This window comes from Xenopus tropicalis, chromosome 3 (genome assembly GCF_000004195.4).
Source record: "Xenopus tropicalis strain Nigerian chromosome 3, UCB_Xtro_10.0, whole genome shotgun sequence".
Lineage (NCBI taxonomy): Eukaryota > Metazoa > Chordata > Amphibia > Anura > Pipidae > Xenopus > Xenopus tropicalis.
The window spans coordinates 99,385,108-99,412,088 of record NC_030679.2 but is presented as its reverse complement, the minus strand read 5'-3'; the positions used below and the strand labels follow the sequence as shown (position 1 = coordinate 99,412,088).

Genomic DNA, 26,981 nt, shown 5'->3' with positions numbered 1-26,981 from the left:
GACACTGTGTCAAAAATAAGTAAAAACAGAATGCAATCATTTGCAAATCATTTAAACCCTATATTTAATAAATAATAGTATATAAGACTACATATCAAATGTTGAAACTAAGAAATGTTATTGTTTTCTGAAAAATATATGCTCGTTTTGAATTTGATGCCACAAACACGTTTAAAAAAGTTGGGACAGGGGCAAGAAAAGACTGGAATAGTTGTCTAATGCTAAAAAAACACCTTGTAGAACATCACGCCAATTGGCAACAGGTCAGCCACATAATTGTGTATAAGGAAAGCATCCCAGAGAGGCTGGGCATTGCAACAATTTAATATAAAATTGCAAAGAATTTGGGAATTTCATCATCTACAGTATGTAATATCATTAAAAGATTCAGAGCATCTGAGGAATTTTAGACAAGGCCAAAAGCCAATATTGAATGGCTGTGATCTATGAGCCCTCAGACAGCACTACATAAAAAAAACACAATTCTGTAGCGAAAATATGGGCTCAGGAATACTTCCAAAAACACTGTCTGGGTACACACAAATGCAAGTTAAATCTTTACCATGAAAAGAAAAACCATATTTAACCATAATCCAGAAGCACTGCTGCCTTCTCTTTCCTAAACTTATTTAAGATAAACTGAGGTAAGTGGAAAACTGTCCTGTGATCTGACCAATCAGAATTTGAAATTCTTTTTGGAAATCATGGATGCCGTGTCCTCTGGGCTAAAAGGAAGAAGGAGCATCCAGCTTGTTATTAGTGCGCAGTTTAAAATCCAGTATCTGTGATGGTACAGGGGTGCATTGGTGCACATGGCATGGGGAGCTTGCATATCTGGGAAGGCACCATTAATGCTGAACTACAGTGGAGGAAATAATTATTTGACCCCTCACTGATTTTGTAAGTTTGTCCAATGACAAAGAAATGAAAAGTCTCAGAACAGTATCATTTCAATGGTAGGTTTATTTTAACAGTGGCAGATAGCACATCAAAAGGAAAATCAAAAAAATAACTTTAAATAAAAGATAGCAACTGATTTGCATTTCATTGAGTGAAATAAGTTTTTGAACCCCTACCAACCATTAAGAGTTCTGGCTCCCACAGAGTGGTTAGACACTTCTACTCAATTAGTCCACCTCATTAAGGACACCTGTCTTAACTAGTCACCTGTATAAAAGACACCTGTCCACAGAATCAATCAATCAAGCAGACTCCAAACTCTCCAACATGGGAAAGACCAAAGAGCTGTCCAAGGATGTCAGAGACAAAATTGTAGACCTGCACAAGGCTGGAATGGGCTACAAAACCATTAGCAAGAAGCTGGGAGAGAAGGTGACAACTGTTGGTGCGATTGTTCGAAAATGGAAGGAGCACAAAATGACCATCAATCGACCTCGCTCTGGGGCTCCACGCAAGATCTCACCTCGTGGGGTGTCAATGATTCTGAGAAAGGTGAAAAAGCATCCTAGAACTACACGGGAGGAGTTAGTTAATGACCTCAAATTAGCAGGGACCACAGTCACCAAGAAAACCATTGGAAACACATTACACCGCAATGGATTATAATCCTGCAGGGCTCGCAAGGTCCCCCTGCTCAAGAAGGCACATGTGCAGGCCCGTCTGAAGTTTGCCAATGAACACCTGAATGATTCTGTGAGTGACTGGGAGAAGGCGCTGTGGTCTGATGAGACCAAAATAGAGCTCTTTGGCATTAACTCAACTCGCTGTGTTTGGAGGAAGAAAAATGCTGCCTATGACCCCCAAAACACCGTCCCCGCCATCAAGCATGGGGGTGAAAACATTTTGCTTTGGGGGTGTTTTTCTGCTAAGGGCACAGGACAACTTATTCGCATTAACGGGAAAATGGACGGAGCCATGTATCGTGAAATCCTGAACGACAACCTCCTTCCCTCTGCCAGGAAACTGAAAATGGGTCGTGGATGGGTGTTCCAGCACGACAATGACCCAAAACATACAGCAAAGGCAACAAAGGAGTGGCTCAAGAAGAAGCACATTAAGGTCATGGAGTGGCCTAGTCAGTCTCCGGACCTTAATCCAATAGAAAACCTATGGAGGGAGCTCAAGCTCAGAGTTGCACAGAGACAGCCTCGAAACCTTAGGGATTTAGAGATGATCTGCAAAGAGGAGTGGACCAACATTCCTCCTAAAATGTGCGCAAACTTGCTCATCAATTACAAGAAACGTTTGACCTCTGTGCTTGCAAACAAGGGTTTTTCCACTAAGTATTAAGTCTTTTTTTGTTAGAGGGTTCAAAAACTTATTTCACTCAATGAAATGCAAATCAGTTGCTATCTTTTATTTAAAGTTATTTTTTCGATTTTCCTTTTGATGTGCTATCTGCCACTGTTAAAATAAACCTACCATTGAAATGATACTGTTCTGAGACTTTTCATTTCTTTGTCATTGGACAAACTTACAAAATCAGTGAGGGGTCAAATAATTATTTCCTCCACTGTATATATAATGATTTTAGAGCAACATATGCTGCCATCCAGACAGCATATTTATTCAGGGAAGGGATTTCTTATTTTAGCAAGACAATGCCAAACCGCATTCTGCATGTATTACAACAGCATGGCTGTCCCGATCTGTCATACACTGAAAACATTTGGCACATTATGAAAGCAAAAATATGACAAAGGAGACCCCAGACTGATGAGCCGCTGGAATCCTACATCAGGCAAGAATGGGGCACCATTTTACTTTGGTCTTCTCAGTTCCCAAAAACTTACAGCATGTTGTTAGCAGAGGTTGCTGGCATCAAATTCAAAATGAGAATATCTTTTTCAAAAACTGATAGCATTTCTTTGGTTCAGCATTTGATATGTTGTCTTTGTACTATTAATTAAATATAGGGGTTAAATGATTTACATATCATGTCCCGGCTTATTTGGAAACAAGATTGTACATAAAGGCTCATTTACTAAAAGGGGGTCATGTGTAAAGTGTAAAATCCGGGAACAGGGCATTTATTTTCCCTACAATGCACATTGCTCTCCCTGTATCTGCTCCTAGGGCACCGATGGGTGCAATTCTTTGCTCTTGTGGGTGAAAATCTTTGTGCCTGATCCAAATGAGCAAATATTTGTACCTCAAAAAATAAGAAAAATGACTTCAAATCCTTAAGGGCTCTGGTACACGGGGAGATTAGTCGCCCGCGGCAAAACTCCCTGCTCGCGGGCGACTAATCTCCCCGAGTTGCCTTCCCTCTGCCATCCCACCGGCGAACATGTAAGTCGCCGGCGGGATGGCAGACGCGGCAGCGCGATTTCGCGCAAATCGCCGAAAAAGCCTCGCAAGTCTTTTTCGGCGATTTCCCGAAATCGCGCTGCCGCGTCTGCCATCCCGCCGGCGACTTACATGTTCGCCGGTGGGATGGCAGAGGGAAGGCAACTCGGGGAGATTAGTCGCCCGCGAGCAGGGAGTTTTGCCGCGGGCGACTAATCTCCCCGTGTACCAGAGCCCTAAATAATCAGGAGCAAATATTGGTTTTTCAATTTGCAGAAAATATGAAAGAAGGCAAATATCTGATAAATACTGCAGATAAAACAAATAGAACAAGGTACATATTTAATTAATACTAAAAAGCTCTTTCATTAAACATGTTAAAAAAAAAAAGAAAAGAATTCTTTGGGAGATGCTTAAAAACCCATATCCTTGGGGTGTATCTGGGTTCCCCAGGGGCTTTGTTATTGTTATGCAGCTCTGAGAAGTTTCCCGAGAACTCTGTAATGGTGAAACTTCCAATGAATGTTCATTAGTGCATGTAGCAGAGCAATGGTCAGGACACCAAATGTCTTTTAAAGGAAAAATGGCTTTTATTTCAGCCGGGAGCAGAACATAAAAAATAAAAGCTGTTTTTCTTCCACAAAAAAGATCAGCAAAATAAAGCAGCTTTTCTCAGCAGTATAAAAATGTACGTCGGATCAGAGCAGTTCAGCAAACCTCTGCTTAATACGTTTCCAGTTCACAGTAAAGTAAATGGGCTGTGTGTGTTCCGAGCACGCCGAACTCTCCGAGTGAAACTGACCGGCTAGATCAGACCCAGATGGCAAACTTGTAGCTTTGCACTCTTCTACACTTCACCTTTAACTTTCTGTGCTTTTATTTTCAAGTAACAATGACAGTATTTAGCAATGTTTTTTCTTACTATTCTGATTCCCATGCTTTACTGCTCTCCCTTCCTTACTGAAAAAAATACTATATACATTTGATTGTGTTTTTCTGTATAGCCACACAGCATTTGATAAATCGCTAAAAGAATTTCCAATACTGGTGCATTAATGCATGATAGTGAGGGAAGCAGTCTTATTTATTACATTTTCTAGCAGATCTCCCAAAGATTAGATTTCTCTTACCAAGAGGAAAATGCATCCATCTCTATATCTTGGCGCTTTCCATTCCTTTCTGAATATGGGAATAAGGATTTGCTACTGAATCTTAGTTGCCATAATGTTTCAGCTTATTTTTAGATACTCAAAGTGACATGTCTGAGACTACTATAAAAGAACAATAATGATAAAATACTCTTGTTCAGTTTCATTTCTTTTCTAAGACAAGGCATGTTTCTGTGTTTTTGTGTGGTTATATACATTTATCTTTGTCATCATTTCCAGGGTCGAACTTGGGGATGTAGGGCCCACAGGGGCTTTTGCCTCGGGGGCCCCTGCACCCCCCAATGGCCCCGCCGCAGCCTTTCAACCCCCCCACCCATCCGACTCCCTCCCCAGAGCGCACCTAAACTTACAGTCAGCGCGTTGGGGGAGGCAGACCTGCAGCTTGGTATAGTGCCCTACAGGGATCAGATCTGGGCCTAGTCATTGATCATTTCTCATAGCATATATGTATTAAATTGCCTACAAGATTTATTGTAATATTTAAAAGAGTTTCCCAATCAAAGGCAGAATGAAAATGTTCTGTTTAAAGTCATCGTCTACTCCCTTCATTCTTGACTTGCAGGAGCAGGGTTTTACTGCCTGAGGCTGGCAACAGAATATATACCAATGAACAGATAAAATGAGTAAAAAAGAAAAGAAACTCAGAGACGGGAAAATGTTCAGGTTTGGTGACAAAATACATACAATACACAACATTAGTAGTGAAATATGCAAACATTTAATGGTTCTAATTAGTTACCAAAAATCAAAAAATGAAGCATACTATGCCAAACGACATAAGGGTGCATCCCAGTGCCACATAGTCTCCATACTCCGCCCTCATTATGCTTTTCACACCATGGGGTGCTTCATCCTCCTCTGATGGAGGTGCGTAAATGCGTTCTGCCTGTGTAAGCCTGCATTCTTCACTGCATTAATTTACAGATGTAAATGTCACCGAAAAGGTGTGAGAGGGAAAATGGGGAAAATGTAGGGTTTACATGTCCTTTGAGCTTGCTACAATTGGTCATCACTTACTTATATGATATAACAATACCTGGTGGTCTAGTGGGGCAGCGGGGACGCCCGCCGCCTCCTCCATTGCGGGGACGCCCACCATCCTCTTCTAGGCGCACGCGCGGCGCTGCCTTTTGACACGCATGCGTGTCAAGTGATGCGCGCACATGCCCGTCACCCCTGCGAATGCGCACTCGTGTCTGCCGCTCGGCGCACGCGAGACGTCATTCTGGTGCCAAAATTCGAATATTTAAGCCGCTTGCTGCCTGTACCTGTACGTAGGTTTACTTACTGGGTGTGATTTAAATGCTGATTCTGCCGTGTTTGACCTCTTGCTTGCTGCCTGAATCGATATTTGCCCGTTCCTGACCTTTCTTGTCTGCTGCCTGAACCGACCTTTGCCTGTCTGACTATTCTTTTGGATTCTGATTCTGTGCTGCGCTGCCTGACCGTTGCTGACCCCGGCTTGTCTTAGAGTACTCCCCACCTTCCTGCCACACGATTGGTTCCCGTGTCTGCTCATAACTCTCTCACAATAAGTCCTGGCGGCATCCGAGTAGTGAAGGGCTCCTCCCAACGTGAAAGGCGGCTGTTATAGGCAGAAGTGTGAGCCGTGACCGGACCCTTGGCGCCTGTTCTGAGTTTTGGGATATATGAACCCAATAAGTGCCCCAGCCATAACACAGAGAAAATATTGGAATGCACTTTCCTTATTTGTTACAGGCCCTTGTAAAGCATTTCTCTAGTTTACAAGCTATATAATTAGCATAAATATGTTCAGCTAAGCAAATTATTGCACTGGGTATTCTGGTGCCAATACACATTTGTATGTAAAATTTATCAGTGTTATATAATTACCTCAGCTTCTTTCTTCAAAATTATGGTGATGTATTTCAGCTACTAAATAGCAGTTCTTCCAAAGAACAACTCAATCCTCTGATTCTTATACTTGCTCTGAATTTAAATACATGGGGAAGCAGAGCATCTTGGCTGTAATATACAGTAAAACGAACTGCAGAACAAGGAAGATCTTAAATGTCCTTATGGGAAAACCTAAACAAAAAAAAATTGGAACTCGCTGTCTTTTGGGGCATATGTGCGCATTACAGAGTCAGTGTTCTCTTAATGGAATTCTAACGGCTATAAAGCCCGGTTAATATAGGTTATTATTGAATTCCCTTAAATGTAAGCAAAATAAAAACAACATCACATTATAATATCGTGGGATCAAAGGACCATTATCTCTAAAATAAAATGTGATCACAGAATTATAAACAAGATTTTCAGATACAAGTGTAAAGATTCCCAAGATATATTTGGTATTTACTATAAAACTTTGGACATTCATTAGACTATAAGGAACAATATACACCTATCCTTAATATAAGCCTCACAAATTAGGGCTAGTATTGGAAATACATTCTGCTATTGGTTTCAGTTAAAAAGATATCTATATGATTCCTTACTTGTTGCACCAAACAGAACAGAGAAAATAAAGATTCAACCTCTCCAGGTTCTTCAGAGCATGTTGTAGAAAATGTTCTTGTAGTTTGTAAATTATTAAAATGGAGTCCCTTAATTCAGGAGCTTTCTGAATAATGGGTTTCTGGATAACGGATCCCATACCTGTACTGCAAATTTTACATGTTCAATATAGAAGCAAAAAGTATTAAAATGTTTCACTATGTGTCTGATAACATGTTCTTTAATTCATTTCAAACAACCTGTGTTATACAGTATTATCAATGGCCACCCACCAGAAACATTGAACCTAAAATGAATATTAAACAGACTATAAAACATATTAACTATAAACAGATGTAGAATATTGTTTGCCCGGAATCATCTATAAAAGTCACATCTGTATTTAAATTGATTGCTAGTGCAATTGGGGTTGTAACGATCTCAACATCACATTGCTAATTGTGAGGTACTTCATTAGATAATATGTGCACCTCGGTTAGTAAATCATCCCCAAAATGCAGATGGTGAGTAACTGTTCTGTTTTATAATATATGTATTAATATAAACAAATCTGATAAATATATTTAATATTATATAGTGTGACAAGGAAGAGCTGCAGTACAAATGCATGAGCAATTTTTAGTAAATTAATAAAACATTGGTTACTTTTGGATCAACAGAATTTTCAGTGATTAATGGCATTGGTGCCCTGTCAACTGCAGAAGCTTTAGACTTCCCTTGGTCTCTGCTGCCCACACCAACTATAGTTAATGGGCTGCTCCTCACTCCTTGATCCTCTAAGTTTAGGATTGTTAGCTCTTTTGGGCAGGGCCCTCTTCACCTCTTGTATCGGTTATTGATTGCTTTATATGTTACTCTGTATGTCCAATGTATGAAACCCACTTATTGTACAGCGCTGTGGAATATGTTGGTGCTTTATAAATAAATGTTAATAATAATAATTCAAAGCCATACCTTAATTAACATTCAGTAAAAATCAAGCAGCATTCCCTTAGGCCAGTGCTGTCTAAATGGCACCCCCCTTTGGCCCCCACCTGTCTATCTGCTGTGACTGCTTACCTTTGTTTAAGCTATAAATGGTATCAGTACTGAGATTAACTGCTCCCTCTGCATTGTTCACACCTCAAATCAGTTACTTACATAGTCATGATAGGTTTCCCTGTCTTCTTCTCTACTCCTGCCTACCCTGCTCTACCCTACCTATGTGTGCCATACTCTGCCTACTCAACAGTGCCTTTGTGTGCCATACTTTGCCTGCCCTATGTTGCCTGTGTGTGCCATACTTTTCCTGCTCTATGCTGCCTGTGTGTGCCATACTCTGCCTGCCCTATGCTGCCTGTGTGCGCCATACTCTGTCTGCCCTATGCTGCCTGTGTGTGCCACACTCTGCTTGCCCTTTGCTGTCTGTTTTTGCCATACTCTGCCTGCCCTATGCTGCCTGTGTGTGCCATAATATGCCTGCCCTATGCAAGCCTGTGTGTGCCATACTCTGCCTGCCCTATGCTGCCTGTGTGTGCCATACTCTGCCTGCCCTATGCAAGCCTGTGTGTGTGCCATACTCTGCCTGCCCTATGCTGCCTGTGTGTGCCATACTCTGCCTGCCCTATGCTGCCTGTGTGTGCCATACTCTGCCTGCCCTATGCTGCCTGTGTATGCCACACTCTGCTTGCCCTTTGCTGTCTGTTTGTGCCATACTCTGCCTGCCCTATGCTGCTTGTGTGTGCCATAATATGCCTGCCCTATGCAAGCCTGTGTGCCATACTCTGTCTATCCTATGCTACTTTGTGTGCCGTACTCTGCCATTGTGCCTGTGGGAGGTGAACCTGGTAAGGGTTTATTCTGGGAGTTTGTTATAATTTGAAAATAGTTGTTAAGGTTTCCCTAAGATGTGTAATTATGTGCTGGGGCTTGCTGATCTATCCACAGGGGAGGAGGAATTATATGGGTTCAAGGGTATGTTTTAATATGAATTTGGAGCCTATAATTAAGTGCTGGGTAAGCATGAAACACGTTAGGCTATCCACATAGGGCTGTTGGTGTTTTTAATGGATTGAAATAAACCAATTTTTAACTGTTTTGATTAGAACAGTTTATTTTTGGTGTATGCATTACCCTTTTTGGTCACTAGGGGGTTCTTCTGTTATCTTCTATATATAGACTGTTTATTAGAAATGAAACTTCCCTATTCCTTTTTTTCTTTTCTTTTTTAACATTTTTTCTATGTTTTCATATGTGTTTGAGTTTGATAGGGGATATCCCTGCAGTGAGCACCAACCATTTGTGTTTTTGCTGCGCTACCTCCATTAATTTGGGTATGGTCTTAAAAAAATGTTTGTGTTAACATGGGTGTGGTTCAAAGTGGGTGTTGTTTTAAAAAGGGAGAAGTCAAAACTGACTTCCGTTATCGACCCTCCACTACATAGGCCAGAAAAATTCCAGAATTCACAGAAGTTGGACAGCTCTGCCTTAGGCTAATGGTAGATGGGCTGATTCTCAGTCTATGTTTATCCACAGGCCGAGAATCAGAGCCCCATCTGGCATTAGCCTTATATCAGCATTAAAGGCCCCCTTACTGTTATTGGTTTTTATTATCTTAGCATACCATTTTGTCCTATTACTCTATTTCTTACACTACGTTTGTTATAATTCAGTGTGTTAATGCCATCCCCATCCCTGTGTATTAATTAATTATGTAAATCTTGTTGTTTTCCAGTCCTCTATTCAATTTCCAAGAAGTAACATCCATTTAATTGGGTACAGCCTTGGAGCACATGTATCAGGATTTGCTGGCAGTTATATTAGTGGCTTAAAAAAGATTGGGCGAATTACAGGTAATAAAAAATTTTCTCCATCGTGCACACATTGATTCATGAGCGGAATTTACATATGTTGTAGACTAAAGTTTAACTTAAAGAAATGTGCAGATATCAGAAGTACATACATTGACTTTACAATATGCAGCATGACTAAGGAGGGGTTTACTGTTAGTGTGTATGGGCAAGGCAATGGGCAAGTTGTGATTTACTGATATAAATTGGCTTCATTTTTTCACTGATGTTTTTTTTGGACATCTAACATAAAAGTAGATGAAACATAGCATACATAAAGTAATCAAGAAACAAATGTAAACTGTAATTCTAAAAAAGAAATGCTCTCACATTTTCCACATCAATGAGATATAGATACAATACTGCAGCACTAGCAAGAAAAGGTAAGAGTGCTGCTCCAGAATGAATTATATTTACCTGTACTAGAAACCATAAATATTGTATAATAATAATATCATGTGAGCATCCTTATTGCATTTGTTTTGTAGGACTTGACCCAGCTGGACCATTGTTTGAAGGAATGTCATCTACAGACCGCCTGTCACCAGATGATGCTAACTTTGTTGATGCCATTCACACATTTACTCAACAGCACATGGGATTGAGTGTTGGTATCAATCAGCCTGTTGCCCATTATGATTTTTACCCCAATGGAGGTCATTTTCAACCTGGATGTGACATCAAGAACCTCATTGCAAACATTGGATTCTATGGTGAGACTTGATAAAAGCCATTCTGAGCTTCTGTTAAAATGTGATAAGGCAGAATATTGCTAATTTAAAAACTGCCATGTGCTATTAGTGTTATGTTACTAGTCTACTCACTTCAGGCAGGTAATGTGTAACAGCAAATGCACTATATGTTGAACATAGAAAAAGATATAGTAGTTTTATCAGTGGTTTTATTCACAAGTGCTAGCAATGTAAAACAGGTGGATGAAATGAAACCTACAAGCATCTGTGCCCAGTGCATCGCTGTGGAATACAGGGCTGAGCTCACACATGCACAGGAGTCTTTGCAGCTGCTGATTTAGTAGTTCTAGAACAAAAGTCCAACAATGGGATCAACCCGATTTCGTTCCTCACGTGGGTGGCCAAATAGGGCCCAGATCTGCTGGTTTGGCGAAGTCACCAAACAAGTGGATCTTTTAGTATTAGAAGTTCTGGTAATGTTTACTGGTACATTAAAAGGGAAAGTGACCAGATTGTGACTACATGCTATCTTTAGGTAAGAGAAGTTTAAATTGACTATAAATATTCATTTTTTTCTGTGTGACTATAAATATTCATTTTTTTCTGTGTGACACAATAGACACAAAGTGGGCCTCTTTGATATACTCTCTTTTATAAACTGCCACATGAACATGATTATTACTTAATACTTCTTATATGTTTTTCTTTCCCTTTTCTAGTTATTTCATCAGACTTTCAAATAAGCTATATTAAATGACACCTACTGTAGCTATTAAGGTCTAGAACAAGGGACATAGTAAAAATAAAACTAGATAATGAGAACCCAATTAAACAAATGAGACATAAAGCTTTTTAATTCATTTTTTGTAATAAGTGCAATTAAGAATTCCAGTAACTGTTGATCAGTCCTGCACATTGGTTTGGGGAAATTAAGCCCATGCCTCCTTACAAAACAACTTCAACTATGGGAAGTTCTATTTTGGTTGTATCCTTCCATGGAACATCTTCCAATAGCCTTCTGACTGTGGTCTTTAGTAAACTGTAGCAATATACTTTTAGGATAGAGGCTTTTTTAATAGAGACTTTCTCTTTTCAACCCTGCCATGCACACCATTGTTGTTCACTGTTCTCCTGATTGGGGACTCATGAACACTGTAGATACATGCACAGTGTATCTGTAATGTAATGTATCTGTAATGCAGGGAATGTGCATTGATCAATCCCCCCCTTTTTTGTATGCTTGGACTCATGAACACTGACATTCGCCAATGCCAGAGAGATCTTCAGTTTCTTAGACATTAGCCTGGGGTTCATGACTTGCTCTTAGGCTGATGCCACACCAGGCGTAGGGCTGATTTTTTCGGCAAACGGAAAAACGCTTGCCGAAAATTCAGCCCTACGCCTGCTACTTGTGCCTGCACCCGAATGAATGGGATACGCTCGGGTGAAGGCACAAGTAGCCGATATACACATGAAAACGCGAGAGAATGCAAAGTCTCGCGTTTTCATGCGTATATCGGCTACTTGTGCCTTCACCCGAGCGTATCCCATTCATTCGGGTGCAGGCACAAGTAGCAGGCGTAGGGCTGAATTTTCGGCAAGCGTTTTTCCGCTTGCCGAAAAAATCAGCCCTACGCCTGGTGTGGCATCAGCCTTAGTGTGATCACTCCTAGGAAGAGTAACAGGTGTATGTGATGGAGTTTTTTGTATTGCATATTGGGTGTGGGTGCCATCTTCCTTTACTCCTATAGCACTGGGTTTAACTACTTCTAAGAGACCAGGTGTGCGTGTGTTTTTACCTTGGAATTTGCCTAAAATTGTACATGATCTGCTTGACTATTCAGCAGAATAGTTTTTGTTTAGAAACTGTTTTTGGAGATCCTCAGAAATCTCCCTTTTAAAGCCATGACAAAGTTCCATAAACCTGTATTGCTAAGATCAGACTTGGATAGTGAAGGCCCAGATTTTTGTTTCTTATAACAGACAGGGCCGCCCATACTCACATTTTCCCATTGACTGAAACACCTGACTCTAATTTCCCCTTCACATCACTTGAGGATCCTAGAGGTTCACGTACTATTGCCACGAACAAACATGTAACTTTGGGTCATTTTCCTCAATAAATAATTTAATATGTATAATGTTTTTTAATAATTTGTTTAACTGGGTTACATTATCTAGTTTTAGGACGTGTGAAAAAAAGATCACATTTTTGGTTATGCTTCAAAGGGGCTCACAAACTTTCAAACACCACTGTATATGAGACTTTTTACCAAGAGCTACATTATGTAATCTCTTTGCTACTCCTAAAGAGCCACCATGGTCATCAAAGACATAAACTAACATCTATCATCTCACTGTGCTTTTGTCTATCTATACTTGATAATGTGCACTTTAAATGGCAGCTATCAGTCCATAGTAATTATTTGTGATTATGAAAGGACAGACTAAATCAGACTTATGTTTTAAACAATTTAAAAACAAAGTTATTTCTATAGTTAATTTGTACAAGTGCAAGAGGCTGTACGTTATGGCATTTTGGGCAACACTGTGCATAAAAATGGTGGCAGTATGAGAGCATTTGCCATTTCATTGTACAGGCTGAGAACCTGTAAACCATATAGCACAAATTCCTTCTGCTTGCTTTCAAAGGGCATTATTTAACCATTGCAAAATAAAGTAGCAAATTGTCAGAAACAAAGTGAGCCTGATGCAGTAGGAAGGCTTTTCCTGCACCTCCCACTATGTAGCAGTGTCTAAAGCTGGAACTTAGTGGGAAAAAGTAGAGTACTAGCAGAACCTAAGAACTGTGCCCAAAAAGAGGACCAATCCCACCTGATTGTACACAGTTTTTGTTAATCTTATATTTAGCAACAGATAAATAAAAATATATATATATAGCAATAGATAAATATAAGCTGCACAAAATGTCAGATTCCTGTATTCTAAAATCGTGGAACGAAAAGAATGAAGGGAACAAGATTAAAATAATTTTTATTATAATAATTTTATTAGGGTGACAGGTCCTCTTTAATTCCCCATTTAGGATCCAGAGAAAGGAAATAGCAGTTACAGCAATCATCATGTTATGTCTAATGCACTTAATTATAAGGGGAGTGAAGTAACAAGTGCCCGCTGCCCTTAATTGATCAGGAGGATACTGGCAAACAGGGCATATTTGAGAAATAACAGAATTCTTGTAAACAAGACCTGGGTGATGTGTGTGTGGGTAGAGTCTCACCTTTAAATTGATGATAGCACTAAGATAAAGTGACACCTTTGTTTTATTCTTACACTTTTTAAATGTTCACCATTAGTCACAACAGTAATTATTCTGTGTGAGATGTGCAGATGTATTTTTTTTCAGTTACATAGAGAATTGGTTTGATACCACAGTAGACACAAAAATGACTTTAGACACTGCATTCTACTTGCAAAAATAATGTAGGGCTTTTCATTTCCATAGAGTGATAAATCATTACATCCTTGTGTCCCTTTGGTAAACGGTAAAGCTTGGTGCCTGCAAATAAATTGGCATCATCCATTTTGAACATTTTGATGAAATTCCATTGATAAAAAGAAACATGGACCACATTATAATATATACGTATGTGTGGGGGCGCGAGTGGGTTGAATAATACAATTCAAAAATCTGTCCTGCGAGAATTCATTTCTTACAGAATGTCCATTACATATTCAATTTTTCCCAAGAGTCTAATTCTAGAGGAAAATCTAACTGGGGCAAAACAATCCCAGTAATATTAAGAAGAAAGAAAGTTCTGTGACTCCAGTTCAAGGGTCCACATTCCATCTAAAGAAGATATTGGCAAATGGAGACCCTCAGCTGTTTGGTGGACCTTCGGCCTTTTTGGGGGTGACCTTGTCCAAAACATAAAGGATATATATTGTGTAGCTATTGTTATACATTTTTATATATACTTTAGGCAGGTCAAACATGTGGCCCTCCAGCTGTTATTGATTTGATACACCAAATACCCCAAAGGCAGACAGTTTGACCTGATTTACTGTATGTGAGTTTTCCCTTTAAATGGAGGCCCCAGGGTTCCTGCCAAGAGCCCCTACTCTCTAACTTCAACCCTGTATTTCTGGCAACTAGATATCATAAAAATGTACCCCAGGTATTTTTGGTCCAACTATACTGAACAATGAGAATATTAGTAACAACTGAAAACATTTCGTTAACATTTAGTTTTATTCTTGTGTCTAAATGTCAGGCATTAAAGAAACTGTGAAATGTGCCCATGAGAGGTCAGTCCATCTGTTCATTGATTCTCTGCTGAACGACGACAAACAGAGCATGGCTTACTGGTGCAAGGACATCAATACCTTTGACAAGGGTGTGTGCCTGAGCTGCCGGAAAAATCGATGCAACACCTTAGGTTACAACATCAAGAAGAAGAGACTCCAGAGGGCAAAAAAGCTCTTTCTCAAAACACGATCCAACATGCCATATAAAGGTAAGTGATATTAATGACAATTAATTGGATATAGACATATAATGTTGCAGTACTAAGCACTTTGTGGAATAGTTTGGATACACGGTCTCATTTGACTTGTAAAAGGATGTCAAAGGTACTGCACGTATTGTCATTCATGTTGCAACATTGGTTTGTGCTGCTCATTATTCTGTCAGTGCAGGAAACGGCAGACGTGCACTGAGTACAAGACATGGCTGCTCACCCTATAGAAGGATAGAAATAAAGATTTTTTTTTAAAAACTTGATGTTAGGCTGTCAAGAATCCAGTAAACGGGGGAATAAAGAAATTAGTAGAAAAATTCTGTCTGTTCTACAGCCTGATAGAGCAATGTGACATTGTATAATAATATACCCACTAGTAATGTGATCAGCCAGCATGAGTATATAATAGGAAAGGCAGAACCAATTGCTGCCCCAAAGCCCTGGAGTGCGGAGGGCCCAGTGAGGTAGTGGCCAATGTGCAATTGCAATGTGCTTTCATGAAACAGTGTTAAAGAGAATATTTAGTTATTGTTTAGCTCAAATAATGGGGTAGCAATCTCCCACACTTTGCCTAGTTAATATAGCAATCACAAGTCCTGTATACTTAGTCTTCAAGGCCAAGTTAAGTCTAGGCCCACAGAGCACAATGGGATTGTTAAAAAAAAATAGAAATTTCAAACTTATGGGCTAATGTACTTAACAGTCACAACATTTGAACCTGGTCAACTATGCTATGGCAAGAAATCAGGTATTGAGCACCTAGAGGTTATGTAATAAAAGGTCCAAAGTTTGCTACTGATCTAGTAACCCATAGCAACCAAGTCAGGGTTAATATCTTCCAGAGCTGTCTTTATTCCTTTTATTGCCCCACAGAGAAATGCTGTGGCCCAATTATGCCATTTAGCCTAGAAGATCTAATATTCTGGACAGCAATAGAATGAAGAACTGAAGAAATCCTGACATTTGCTGTAACTTGCTGCTAAATATGCTGAACGAATGGCAAAGTTCAGAATCCCTTTACAAAAACATATGGTGAAATTTTCACTGAACATTAACTTTTCAGCCAATAATTTGTTTTTCCAGACGCGTAGGGCAGCTGGCGTTCTGCTACCCTCTGTCCAGTACATATGAAATATTATCTGTGACATTTACAGAAAGATAAAAATACTGAGAGAAAAAGACAGATGTGTTTGATGTTCAGCAATGCAGCCTATTCGAGCACTAAATAATACATACAATTCTCCTTACCATAAGGAAGTTCCAGTGATGTTTTTAGATAAAACACAAGGTATAAAACATTTGATTTGTTGCTCTTCTAGAAATAGCAGTGAAGCCATCTCTTTCATTTATCAGGTGAGTTTCTCAGATAAAGTTGTTCAAAGACACATTTGTGTCTGCTGTTTCTGACCTCATTCTTAATTAGTATTCTTAGTCATTGGTGGATGTCTGATATATAAATAGTACTAAAGAAGGTAGCAGAGAGCAGCTAAAATATTTTTCTCATGCCTTCCCAGATGGGGTTAGCTTGCTAAGTACATGAATCTTGGATTCTTACAATTGATGCGAACGTGCAGTTGTATAAATGAGAGGCCTCAAAGAAAAGTGTAAAATGCATCACACTTGAATGACTATAGCGGAGTCTAAGCACAAGCAACTGTGGCTGCCCTGCAATTCTAGTTATGTATTATCAGAACGGATAAAATAAGTGACTGTAAAATAGCAGCTATAGTAAGGCTAGACAGTACTAGCATAGTAACTTCTTAAAAAGAACTGTGACTGTGAATAAAGTGTAAGATGGTACCTATAGCAGCAGTGGGGTTATAGCCACTAGAGTGAACTGTGGCTATGGGATAGCAGGTGTAATATGGTGATACAGTGCAGGTAGCAGTGGAGACTCTGGGAACTGACTGTCAGATGGAACCTACAGTAGAGGGGTTAAAATTATCTTGGAAGGAACTGTGGTACTACAATTATAGTTGAATGAAGTAGTACCAATGGTAGGGGTTATTAGAATCTGTGATGGGACAGCTAGCAATTATTATGTCATAGTACTCTTAGTGGTGGGAAAAATATCCTCTAAATACTGATCCATGCACTTACATTTTATCTTTAAAGCCTATTTGAAATCATAATACTGCGGACAATCTCCAAGTCATTAAATAATGTAACACAAATGTATGCCTCCCGACAGTCCTGATTTTCCAATGACAGTCCTGATTTTAACAGCTCAGCCCACAGTCCCAGAATCTTACTGAAATGTCCCTCATTTTTCTTTAATCTCCTGCACTGAATGCTAAAAAAGATACAAAGTTTCTCAAACTTAATTAAACAAGTAGCTTTTGGCAGAGCCCAGAAAACTTAACAAACTACACTTGCACTTAGATACAAATGTTACTAATAAGATAAATAACTCTCTTGCGGGAAAGGAGACTTGCAGCTTAAAGGGCAATTTCACCTTTTTTAGAAAACCTGTAATAACACATAAAACAAGACCCCCCAAGTCCCCAGAAATGTGTACACACTTTAGTTAACCTGCCAAATGTTGGTTGTTAGGGGGCATGGTCAAACATTTTCTTCCCTCTTTGTATTTTTCAAATGTTGGGAGGTATGCAAAAGGACTCATATATGCAGAAAGCACTACTTTCAAAGACACAGACCCTCCCCCCTCTTCCTAGAACTCCCAGACGTATTTATTCATTACAGTCTCAAGATCTTTTTTTTTTTAAGTTTATTATTTTATTATATCCCTGATTTTAAACCTCTGCTTATTTTGCACTGATAGGATGAGACATGATTTTGACCCATATGTCACCTTTCTGGCTTGTTGGGGGGAGAATTGTATTACAAAAGTGGACTAGAGTGACAGAACTGACATGACTGAATACAGCCATAAACACAACAGAGGATTTATTGGTGGATTCTGACATTCTTAATTATTTTTTGTGAAACTGAAATGAAATACAAACAATGACAAATTAATATGCTGTATATTTGGAGAACAAATGTAAACACACTTCTAAGTATCTTGGTATAATAAGAGATTTACAGACAACTGATGTCCCGGGGTTGAGGAAGAAACACCTAGGCGCACAAGGAGAAAACATCAAAATGAGCAACCTCCTGTGACATCGGTCACGTCCAGATTACATATTTAATACATTAACTGCCTTCATAAAAACATCCACAAGATAGCAATACATATATATTCTGCCAGAATAACTATGAGGGCAGCATACTCCCTGCCTGGCATAATATTTTGTGCCACTACATTTAAACACTAATTATACTAAGAAAACATAACATGATATAACATCTCTAACTATCTTCTGAAAAAAGAACAATAATGTCTGAGTATGGTCCCATATAAACTTTAGCTGTTTATGACAGGACTGAGTTTCTTATGACAACTTTGCTTTGGAAGTTCTCTTTGCTTTTTGATACAGTTGAATTCCAGTCCAAAGAATCTGTGTTTAACAGAAGAAATTGTCACAGTGTTTGCTTGTGAAAGTTCTTCCAAGCTGACTTGTTCGTGGAAAGTTTTCCAGCTTCCAGGTCAATTGCTACCGGTTGATGCCATGGGGGGCAGGGCGAGTGATGTTGGGGTGTGGTCAAGTATGTCAGGGGCGGGGTTATGATGTGATTATGTGCATCTAATCTAGTAATCTAATCTAGTCCTGCCCGGTTTCCCTAATTTCAAAAACCAGGCAGGGAATTTTGACCCGGACAGTCCTCCCGAAAACCAGACTGCCTGGGTCAAAACTTGGCAGGTGGCAACCCCTAACTTGGCGTAATAAGAGACTTACAGACAATTGATGTCCTAGGATTGAGGAAGAAACACCTAGGCACACAAGGAGAAAAAATCCAAAATGCGTGACATAGGTCACTTCCATCTTACATAGTTAATACATTATTTAACTGCCTTCATAAAAATGGTCACTAGATGGCAATACATCTATCAATCATTTTATTCTGCCAGAATAACTATGAGGGAAGCACAGGGGGGGAATGTATCACCATAAAGGAAAGGTGGCATACACATTGCTTGCTGAACAAGCAGATCATCTCCCAATATATCCACTTAAGGTGGGTAATATGGTGCTAACTTGATCATTTGGCCCTAGGGTCAAGTGTTTGAATTAATACAGTGGGCATAGGCACCATCAGACCAAAGACCGCATCCACAAGCCAATGCAATCCCCAATCCGATGGAAAATCAGACCTGCCCAACCAGGATCTGCTCAATTTTAGGCCACATGTCAGTCAGCTAGGCCCATTGGGGGTGCTCATAGACAGACAGATAAGCCGCCATTTTGCCAGCTGAAATCCACCCCCTTATGGCCACCTTTAGTGCCCCAAAGTCTCCTAGACTGTATCTCCTCTAGGTCAGTGTAAACGGGCTTCTCAGTTTTTCCAGGTATGTTCTTATACAGTTGAGAGGATGAATATAAAGAAAGTAGCTGAGATATACATTTCTGCAACTCAGGCTGCTCTGGTAAAATGATTTGTAACTGTCATATTATTTTTTGGATCATCAGCCCATGACCTAGAAAAAAAAGTTAAATTGTTATAAAATTCAGAAGCATCAAGAATAAAGAGCCCTGCTCACAAGAGCTTGTAGCCTAGAAGAGATAGGCTAGAATATGAGTGCCATGGAATTAAATACTGCACCTCCAACTGAAAATCCCTTGGGTGTCATGGCTATATGTTCATTGGGCATGCATGTTTAAAGCCACAGATACTAAGGGGTATATTTATCATGCTGTGTAAAAAGTGGAGTGAAGCATTACTGGTGATGTTGCCCAGGGCAACCAATCAGCAATAAGATTTTTATCTAATTGCTGATTTATTCCACTTTTTACACAGCATGATAAATATACCCTTAAGTGTGTGGATCGAAGTTGGAGTGAGTTTTACAATGCAGAAACTTGGGTCAATGTGATGATTTGCCATTGTTTGTGAATAATATAAGACAAGACTGATGCATTTAAAGAACATTTTGGCCACAATGTTTTTTAAAATTGTTGCAGATCTGATTGCGCCCCTTTGTTCAAGCCCAGCTAAAGCAAATTATGTTGCCAGAATAAGGACCACATTTATCAACATTCAAATTTTCGTGGCTTTAGAGGTTTTTGAAACCATGAATGCCAAGTGATTTACTAAAACAGCATGTAAAAAAAGCATAAACCAAAAAACATGAAATAAAAAAATGCAGATTTTTGGTTTTGTCGCACAAAAGCTTCAAAATACTGCATAAACCTCTAAAAGCGTGAAGCAAAGAAAGATCAGCAAGTTGAAAAAGGGCAGTTGCCATTGACTTCTACTTGACCTCGACAGCTTTAAGATTAAATATTTCTACAGATTTTGGCAGTTTTGGCGCATCATGAAAAAAACTAAAATACAAACATCAGTAAATGCCCCCCTTAGTACCCTGCATATAAGTTGTCACCAAAGGCACAATGTTCTGTGCGTTCTACAGTCTGCTTGCTACAACAGTACAGTATAACTTGCATTAATGCAGTATTACTCACTGTGTGATCCTTTTAGAACATCATCTTCTGATATGGGATTTGGGATTTTATCCCCTAGATAGTAGCACAAAGTCTTTCAGTGCAGAAGTAGAGGCAAGGTTAGATCTTGTGGCTGTTTCCTCTGACTTTGAAGTTGGGGAACAGAACCACAGTCTGTTCATTATAAACCTGGCTAGATTATTTTATCTGCTTTAGCCACAGGCAATAATATTATTCTCACAGAATCTCATTGTACCAATAAATGCAAGCATGTAATCTAGTTTGTACATTGTCTGCTCTGTGCCGGAATACACAATACAAATTGTAATTAGGAGTACATATTCAATTGAAGGGATAGGAAAATGCAATATATTATCCAGTAGCCACACGTTAGCAGGTACCGGATAATATTATGTCGCTTTTGATAAAATGAGTTTATTAGTTTGATCTATTTGCTGCTTTATTTTTCTTAATAATCTGTCTTACTGCCTAAGTGTTTCCAGCGTGACCTAGTTTAGTCTTGTGATTCTATAGCCTGTAATATGCCAGCTTAGTTCCACTGATAACTTTCTCCTTCACTTAAATTAAAAAATATCCAGGTTTCCCATTGTCTAATAAGATTGCATTTCCAATATAAATATGCACATAAGGATTGGCTGTCTGCATCCTAATATGGAAACTATTCTTTTCCCATCTATTTGCAAGGCAGTAAGTAAATATGCTGGCTGGGATCCAAGCTCAGGAAAGTCCTAGAAATTGCTCTCTAACACCTGAAAGAACAGTGCAGGCCTAGCCAGCTGGGCAAGCTAGGCAACCCAGCTGGCACCTCACCCACTGCACAATCTACTGCCGCCTCCCATCGTGTTACCCTTCCTCCTCATGGTCAGTGTGCATGTTTGTTCCCATGTGTGGGGGGAGCACAATGCACTGATGCAGCAAAACAGGTGCGGGGGGCACGGAGCAGGGGAGGCACTTGCCTCTTCTGCTCTATTTGAGCTTGTTTGCTTATTTGTTTTCCTCTCCCATTTTCATCTTCCCACCTCTGATTGTATCATCTGATGATGTCACAGGGGCGGGGAAGAGGCAGGGCTGTGGCACGGCAATCTGCAATTGCCCAATCGCTGTGTCAATATCAGTGAGTCCTGGCCGTAATTAGGAAAACCGGCCAGGAGGTTTTGACCCAGACAGTCCTTCCAAAAACCAGGCTTTCCAAAACCGGGCAGGTGGCAACTCTATCCGGACGTGATGCTTAGCCTGGCTTAGGCCCTTTGGCTCATTTTTACATGAAAACAGGGTCAGGGTGTTGATGTTCAAAAGAAATAACTTTGCAGCAGATGTACACTGGCTATATAACTGTGTGGTCATTTCTGGTAAGGTATGCCAAACACTAAACCAGTAGTGGGACTTTTCTCTAACAATAAATAATTTTATTTACTGTATATAGTGCTACTTATTTAAGCAGTGCTGTACAGCAGAACAATAAATTATTAGAACAAACAGGAAAGATGTCCCTGCCCCATATAGCTGACAATCGAAATGGGTGGGTAACTTACAGACACAAATAGAAGGATATTAAGTGGTGCAGGTCACAGTGGTTGGCACTGCAATATAAGTGCCAGGACTGAATCAGAACTACTCCATTACTCATGTAGATAAGAAATCTACAAGAAGAAGCTAATCTGAAGCCCAAAAGATGACTGGTTCTTCTTTTATGGGCTACAAGACCCCATTTATTTTCTCTTATTTATATATTTTAATGCAGCAGCCACACAAAAACTGAAAATACTAGCTACTCCACGAAAATATGCACATCTATATCTATAAGGACTATGTAAAAGTAGAATGGACCTGGATACCGCCTACCCACTGTCCAGACACATTAAACTATTGCACAAAAGTAAGAAATATAATTGCACCAAACATTGGGGTTTGTTTATATGTGTGTTTTGCAGTGTACCATTATCAATTCAAGATTAATTTCATCCACCAAACAAAGGACATGCAACTGGACCCTACATTCACAATCACTTTAATTGGGACCAAGGAAGATGTAGAGAATGTGCCGTTCACTCCGTGAGTATTATTGAGCTCCTATATTCATAGCTGTAGCTTGCAAAGCAACTTGCTTTATTGAACTATCAGGAAAATAGAAAGTAAAAATGTCATTATATAATTCTCACTCCATTTATGTGTCCACAGGGTAATGGCTTTGGCACAATGGTTTTGATCCCCCCAGTGGTCTCAGGTAGAACAACAGTGGGCAAAATGTATTTGATGATCTCCCACTGCCTCTCACAGCAGTTGCTTTGGTTATGGCATGAACTGGTGATAGCAGGCAGCCACAGTTCATGTACCTTACTGATAGGAAAGGCAAGCACATACAAATATAAAGATACCTTCATAAAACCTGCCTAGGACAGTTGCTATCATATTTTTAACCTTGGGTAATCATTGCAGTAAGGCTAAGCCCTGCTCTATGCATGGACAGGGTCAGACTGGGCCGCCGGGACCAGGGCCGCCATCAGGGGGGCACAGGGGGGACAGTTGTCCCGGGCCCGGGCGTTTAAAGGGGGCCCGGCCGTGCTAGAGTTTTCTTTTACCTTCACTCAAGAAGCAGCGGGGAGCAGGCCATTGTATGGGAACACTGGGGGAGGACCGCAATGTTTTAGGGGCCCTGGGCTGTCTAGCAATGTTTTAGTGGGTCCCTGCCCTGGCACTAATGCAAAACGTAACCCTTGGCCACAAATGTTTTAGGGGGGCCCTGGCTACCAATGTTTTAGGGGGCCCTCGCTACCAGTGCTTGTGTATCCCTTGTATTGATGGGAGGGCCAGTGGGAGGGTGGGGCCCAGAAAATTTTGTTGTGAGGGGTCCCGTGATTTCTGATGGCGGCCCTGGCCGGGACACAAACCCTTGCCGGCGCTCCCCCTGCCCGACTGTTCCTCCCCTGATGCGCTAAATTTATGCACGCTTGGGGAGGACGTCGGGTGGGGGACCCTGTGGGGGGTTAGGGAGGCTTAGCGGGAAGTGGGGTTAGGGGACGTGGCCGGTGGGGGCTAATGCATGGCCCCTGGGGTGGGAGCCTCGTGGGCCCTGCACCCCCCAGTCCGACCCTGCGCATGAAGATTAGCAGCATTCCATTCATTTCATTAGGCCTCTATTATTTTAATGCAGCAAAGTATAAACTGAGTTTATGTTCATTTATTTATGCAAAATATGCTATTCTGCTGACTCCATAGAGCTGATGGAATAAAAGGCAACAAGACTCATTCATTCCTTATAACACTGGAGACTGACATTGGAGAGCTGATGATGATTAAGTTCAAGTGGGAAGGAGTAGATGTCTGGGCTAATATATGGGACACAGTACAGACAATTATGCCTTGGACCTCGGAAGCAGATCGCCCTGGACTACTTGTTAATATAATCAGAGTCAAAGCTGGAGAAACCCAAGAGCAGTAAGTCAGTATGGAGTTCTGTTGTTGCTCGCTGACAGCTACCAAAGTACAACGCTTATTTAATGCAGTATTATATATTTACAATATTCACACCAAAATTGTTCTAAAAGCTTAAATAGCTGTCATTTGTTTTTGCACAATTTAAACAAAAATCTGCAAGTTGGGATGAGGCCACATGGAATGTTGGCTCCACTGCTCCCCAGCCTGGTTTTTATTTTTCATTTAATAGAGCTTCTCAAGCAGAATCCTGCATTGAAATCTGTGTTTCAGTTTCACATGGGGCTAGTCATATTCTTCATTTCCCAGGGTTCAAGAATACAATTTTAAATGGTCAAGTGATTATTTGCTACAGTGTCATTTAGAAATAAAAAGTACACCATAAAGAATCCCTTTAAGGATTTCTTGAACAGTCAACAGATGACGCATTTGAGGGACTATGTGCAATTCTAAATTCCAAGACAAATAGATTAAAAAAAAGTGGAAATAGACAAATAATAATAATAATACAATAAATAATATTCACCTAATTTAGTAAATTCTACTTCATTAATACCACTCATTTCCTAGGTGATAAAAAACACAAGTAATTGATTTCCATTGAGGTTTTTACCTACCTGAAAAATTAAGCAAAGTAACAATTAGTCCAAAAGCAGTAACATACTGTAGGTGCATATTAGGAGGGAAAGTGTATTAGCTATTTGGCAACTTGTAGATTTGCATTTCTACTTATATTTGTTCAGGGTTGGACTGGGAGGTGCCCCTGACCCGCGGGATCAGGTCTCGGCCGCTGGGGCCCATCAGGGTTTCTTCCCGGGTTTCCCAGCAGCCCAGTCCGACCCTGAATTTGTTGATTAATTAAAGATAAGATATGACAACATATGAGGGTCTGGAGAGCAGTGAGTAAATGTGGCCATACACGGGCAGATGGAAGCCACTGATTCAAGTCCTTTGGACGTTTTTGGCAGCTTATCTGCCGACCGATATCATGCAGGTTTGATTTTTTTAGTCTGATTGGGGACCAAATTGGCTCATTGATGCAGTCTTTACTCCAACCACTCCTATCTTCGTCATTGTAATTTAATTGTTAATGGCCCTAGGGCCAAACAATCAATTTAGCCAAATATCGCCCACCTTAGGTGAAAAAGATCAACTTGTGATCTCGTATGGTCACCTTAACTTCTTTCTTTGCTGCACCCAAATAATCACCTAGCACCCTTACTAGATTGTGATAGAAGCAAGTTCCCTAGGGACAAAGGTATACATTATTATTATATTACATCTTGTATATTAGTAAGATATTTGTAAGAAATAAGTGGTTGGGACAGGAATGTGGAAAATAAGTAGCTAAAATTAGGGTAAAAATAGAAGCAATTATTTCATATTAAACAGCATAAAACTGAGAAAACATGAAAGTAGCATTGGTTGGTTGCAGTCATAGGGCTAGCCCAAATCTCACAGATGCACACACATTCCTACGCAGTCTGATATCAACCATGACACTTTGGGACTGAAACAGTGTTCCCTCTAAGCTGTGCACTCATGCGCGCTCACACAAATTTAAGGCCAGGGCATACAGCAAATTCTGGTGCGCACAAAGAAATTGGTGTGAAAACACAAAGTTTTGTATCCATTCTGACCTAAGCACACCATTTGTAAAAATCAAAAATTGAAACAATTTTTTTGTGCACATAGCCGAGAAGCAGGGGCTTTTCAGCCCCTAGTGCCACAACAGCACACTAACAGAGCCAAAATTACCAGGAGCAGATTTTTGCCAACCATGGTAACTTTGGAGTGCGTTAATGCAGCACTCAACTCTGCCAAGAAAGAATTAGAAGGAACATTGGAATGAAAACCCCAAATATCAAAGGTGGTTTTTCAGATAATCGGCATGCTACAGGGAAAATGTTGCACTGCATTTTGTCAGTGTGTACATCTCATGTGGCAGCTGTATATATATATCAGTCGTCAATGTTAAAAAGCAAAACCTTTTATCTGGAAATGTTGTAGTTCACTGTCCTAAGATCCAAATAAGAACTAAAATTTTATCCAAACTGCATCTACTTTAGAACTCAATCATCTATTATAATGAAACTCAGCCTGTGGGTAAATCTTAAAGCATTAGGGAAATCCATTTTATCTTTTACCTGGACTGCTTTGCTGCTGTTACCCGTTTGGATCACAAAAAGCAGAGCACTATTGGTACAGGCTTTAAATCTACCTTTTTAAATCAGTCTGGCTAAAAGAAAATTTCTGCAGTATGAATTGTACTATTTTACTCTGTTCCCTATTAATAGCAGAATTTCTTAGATTTTATCTGGCATCTCTGAAATGAAGTGCAGTGCTCCGTAACATTATATAGTTACATTATGCGACAGTATAACATTTCATGTAATAATGGGAGCAGTTTCTCATTGGTACTATTTCAGGCACTGACATCATATCTAGAAACATAAATATTAATAAACTCAGTAAAACATGCTCTTCTACTAGAGGTTTTAAAGAGACTCTGTTATGGATTAAACAAGGGCCCACCAGGACAATGGGTCCACCACATACTTTCAACTGGCACTTCACTTCAACTTTTTAAAGAAACAGATACCTCATGTAACCATTTCAATTTATTTTCTAAATTTTCAGTTCAGCTTTCCATTGGAACCTGTGTTTCTTTGGGTATATTTAGCAGAGAAATTTTTTTCGTGTAGTATTGCCATTTTGACATGATGGTTTATCACTTCCCGTGGCTGCTGGCTAAACATGTCTACCTAACATGTCTACTTATCTATATGCTACTTATCTACTTCAGTAAGCACAGACCACTTCTTAAAGGAACAGTAACATAAAAAAATAATAATGTTTAAAAGTAATTTGCTGTGGTTCTGCACTGTATTTGTTTGCTTTAGAAATTTCTCTTTTTCTCTCTCTCTCTCTGAAACTGGTTCTGAAGCAAACACGCCAGTTTTACCAGTGCAGGGCAACCATACCAGATATTTTAATTACTTTAACACTTTCATTAAATCTACCCTGTAGATTATACAGAGCACCATTTTTTTTATTTATCCATAAAGATTCAGGGGTTTATGAATCCTCTATTCTGAAGTCAATTCTATTGGATTAAATT

General features: G+C 39.8%; 1 protein-coding gene across 3 annotated transcripts in view; it reads left to right on the top strand.

Annotated features, from left to right (window-relative positions):
- Positions 1–26,981, top strand: part of lipc (lipase, hepatic type) — a 70,134-nt gene that overhangs the window by 41,963 nt on the left and 1,190 nt on the right. For all 3 annotated transcript variants that reach the window (XM_012970028.3, NM_001114259.1, XM_031897606.1), the window contains 5 exon segments: positions 9,613–9,730; positions 10,216–10,440; positions 14,655–14,897; positions 22,360–22,480; positions 23,645–23,863. In XM_012970028.3, the coding sequence (XP_012825482.1) occupies positions 9,613–9,730; positions 10,216–10,440; positions 14,655–14,897; positions 22,360–22,480; positions 23,645–23,863 (926 nt within the window).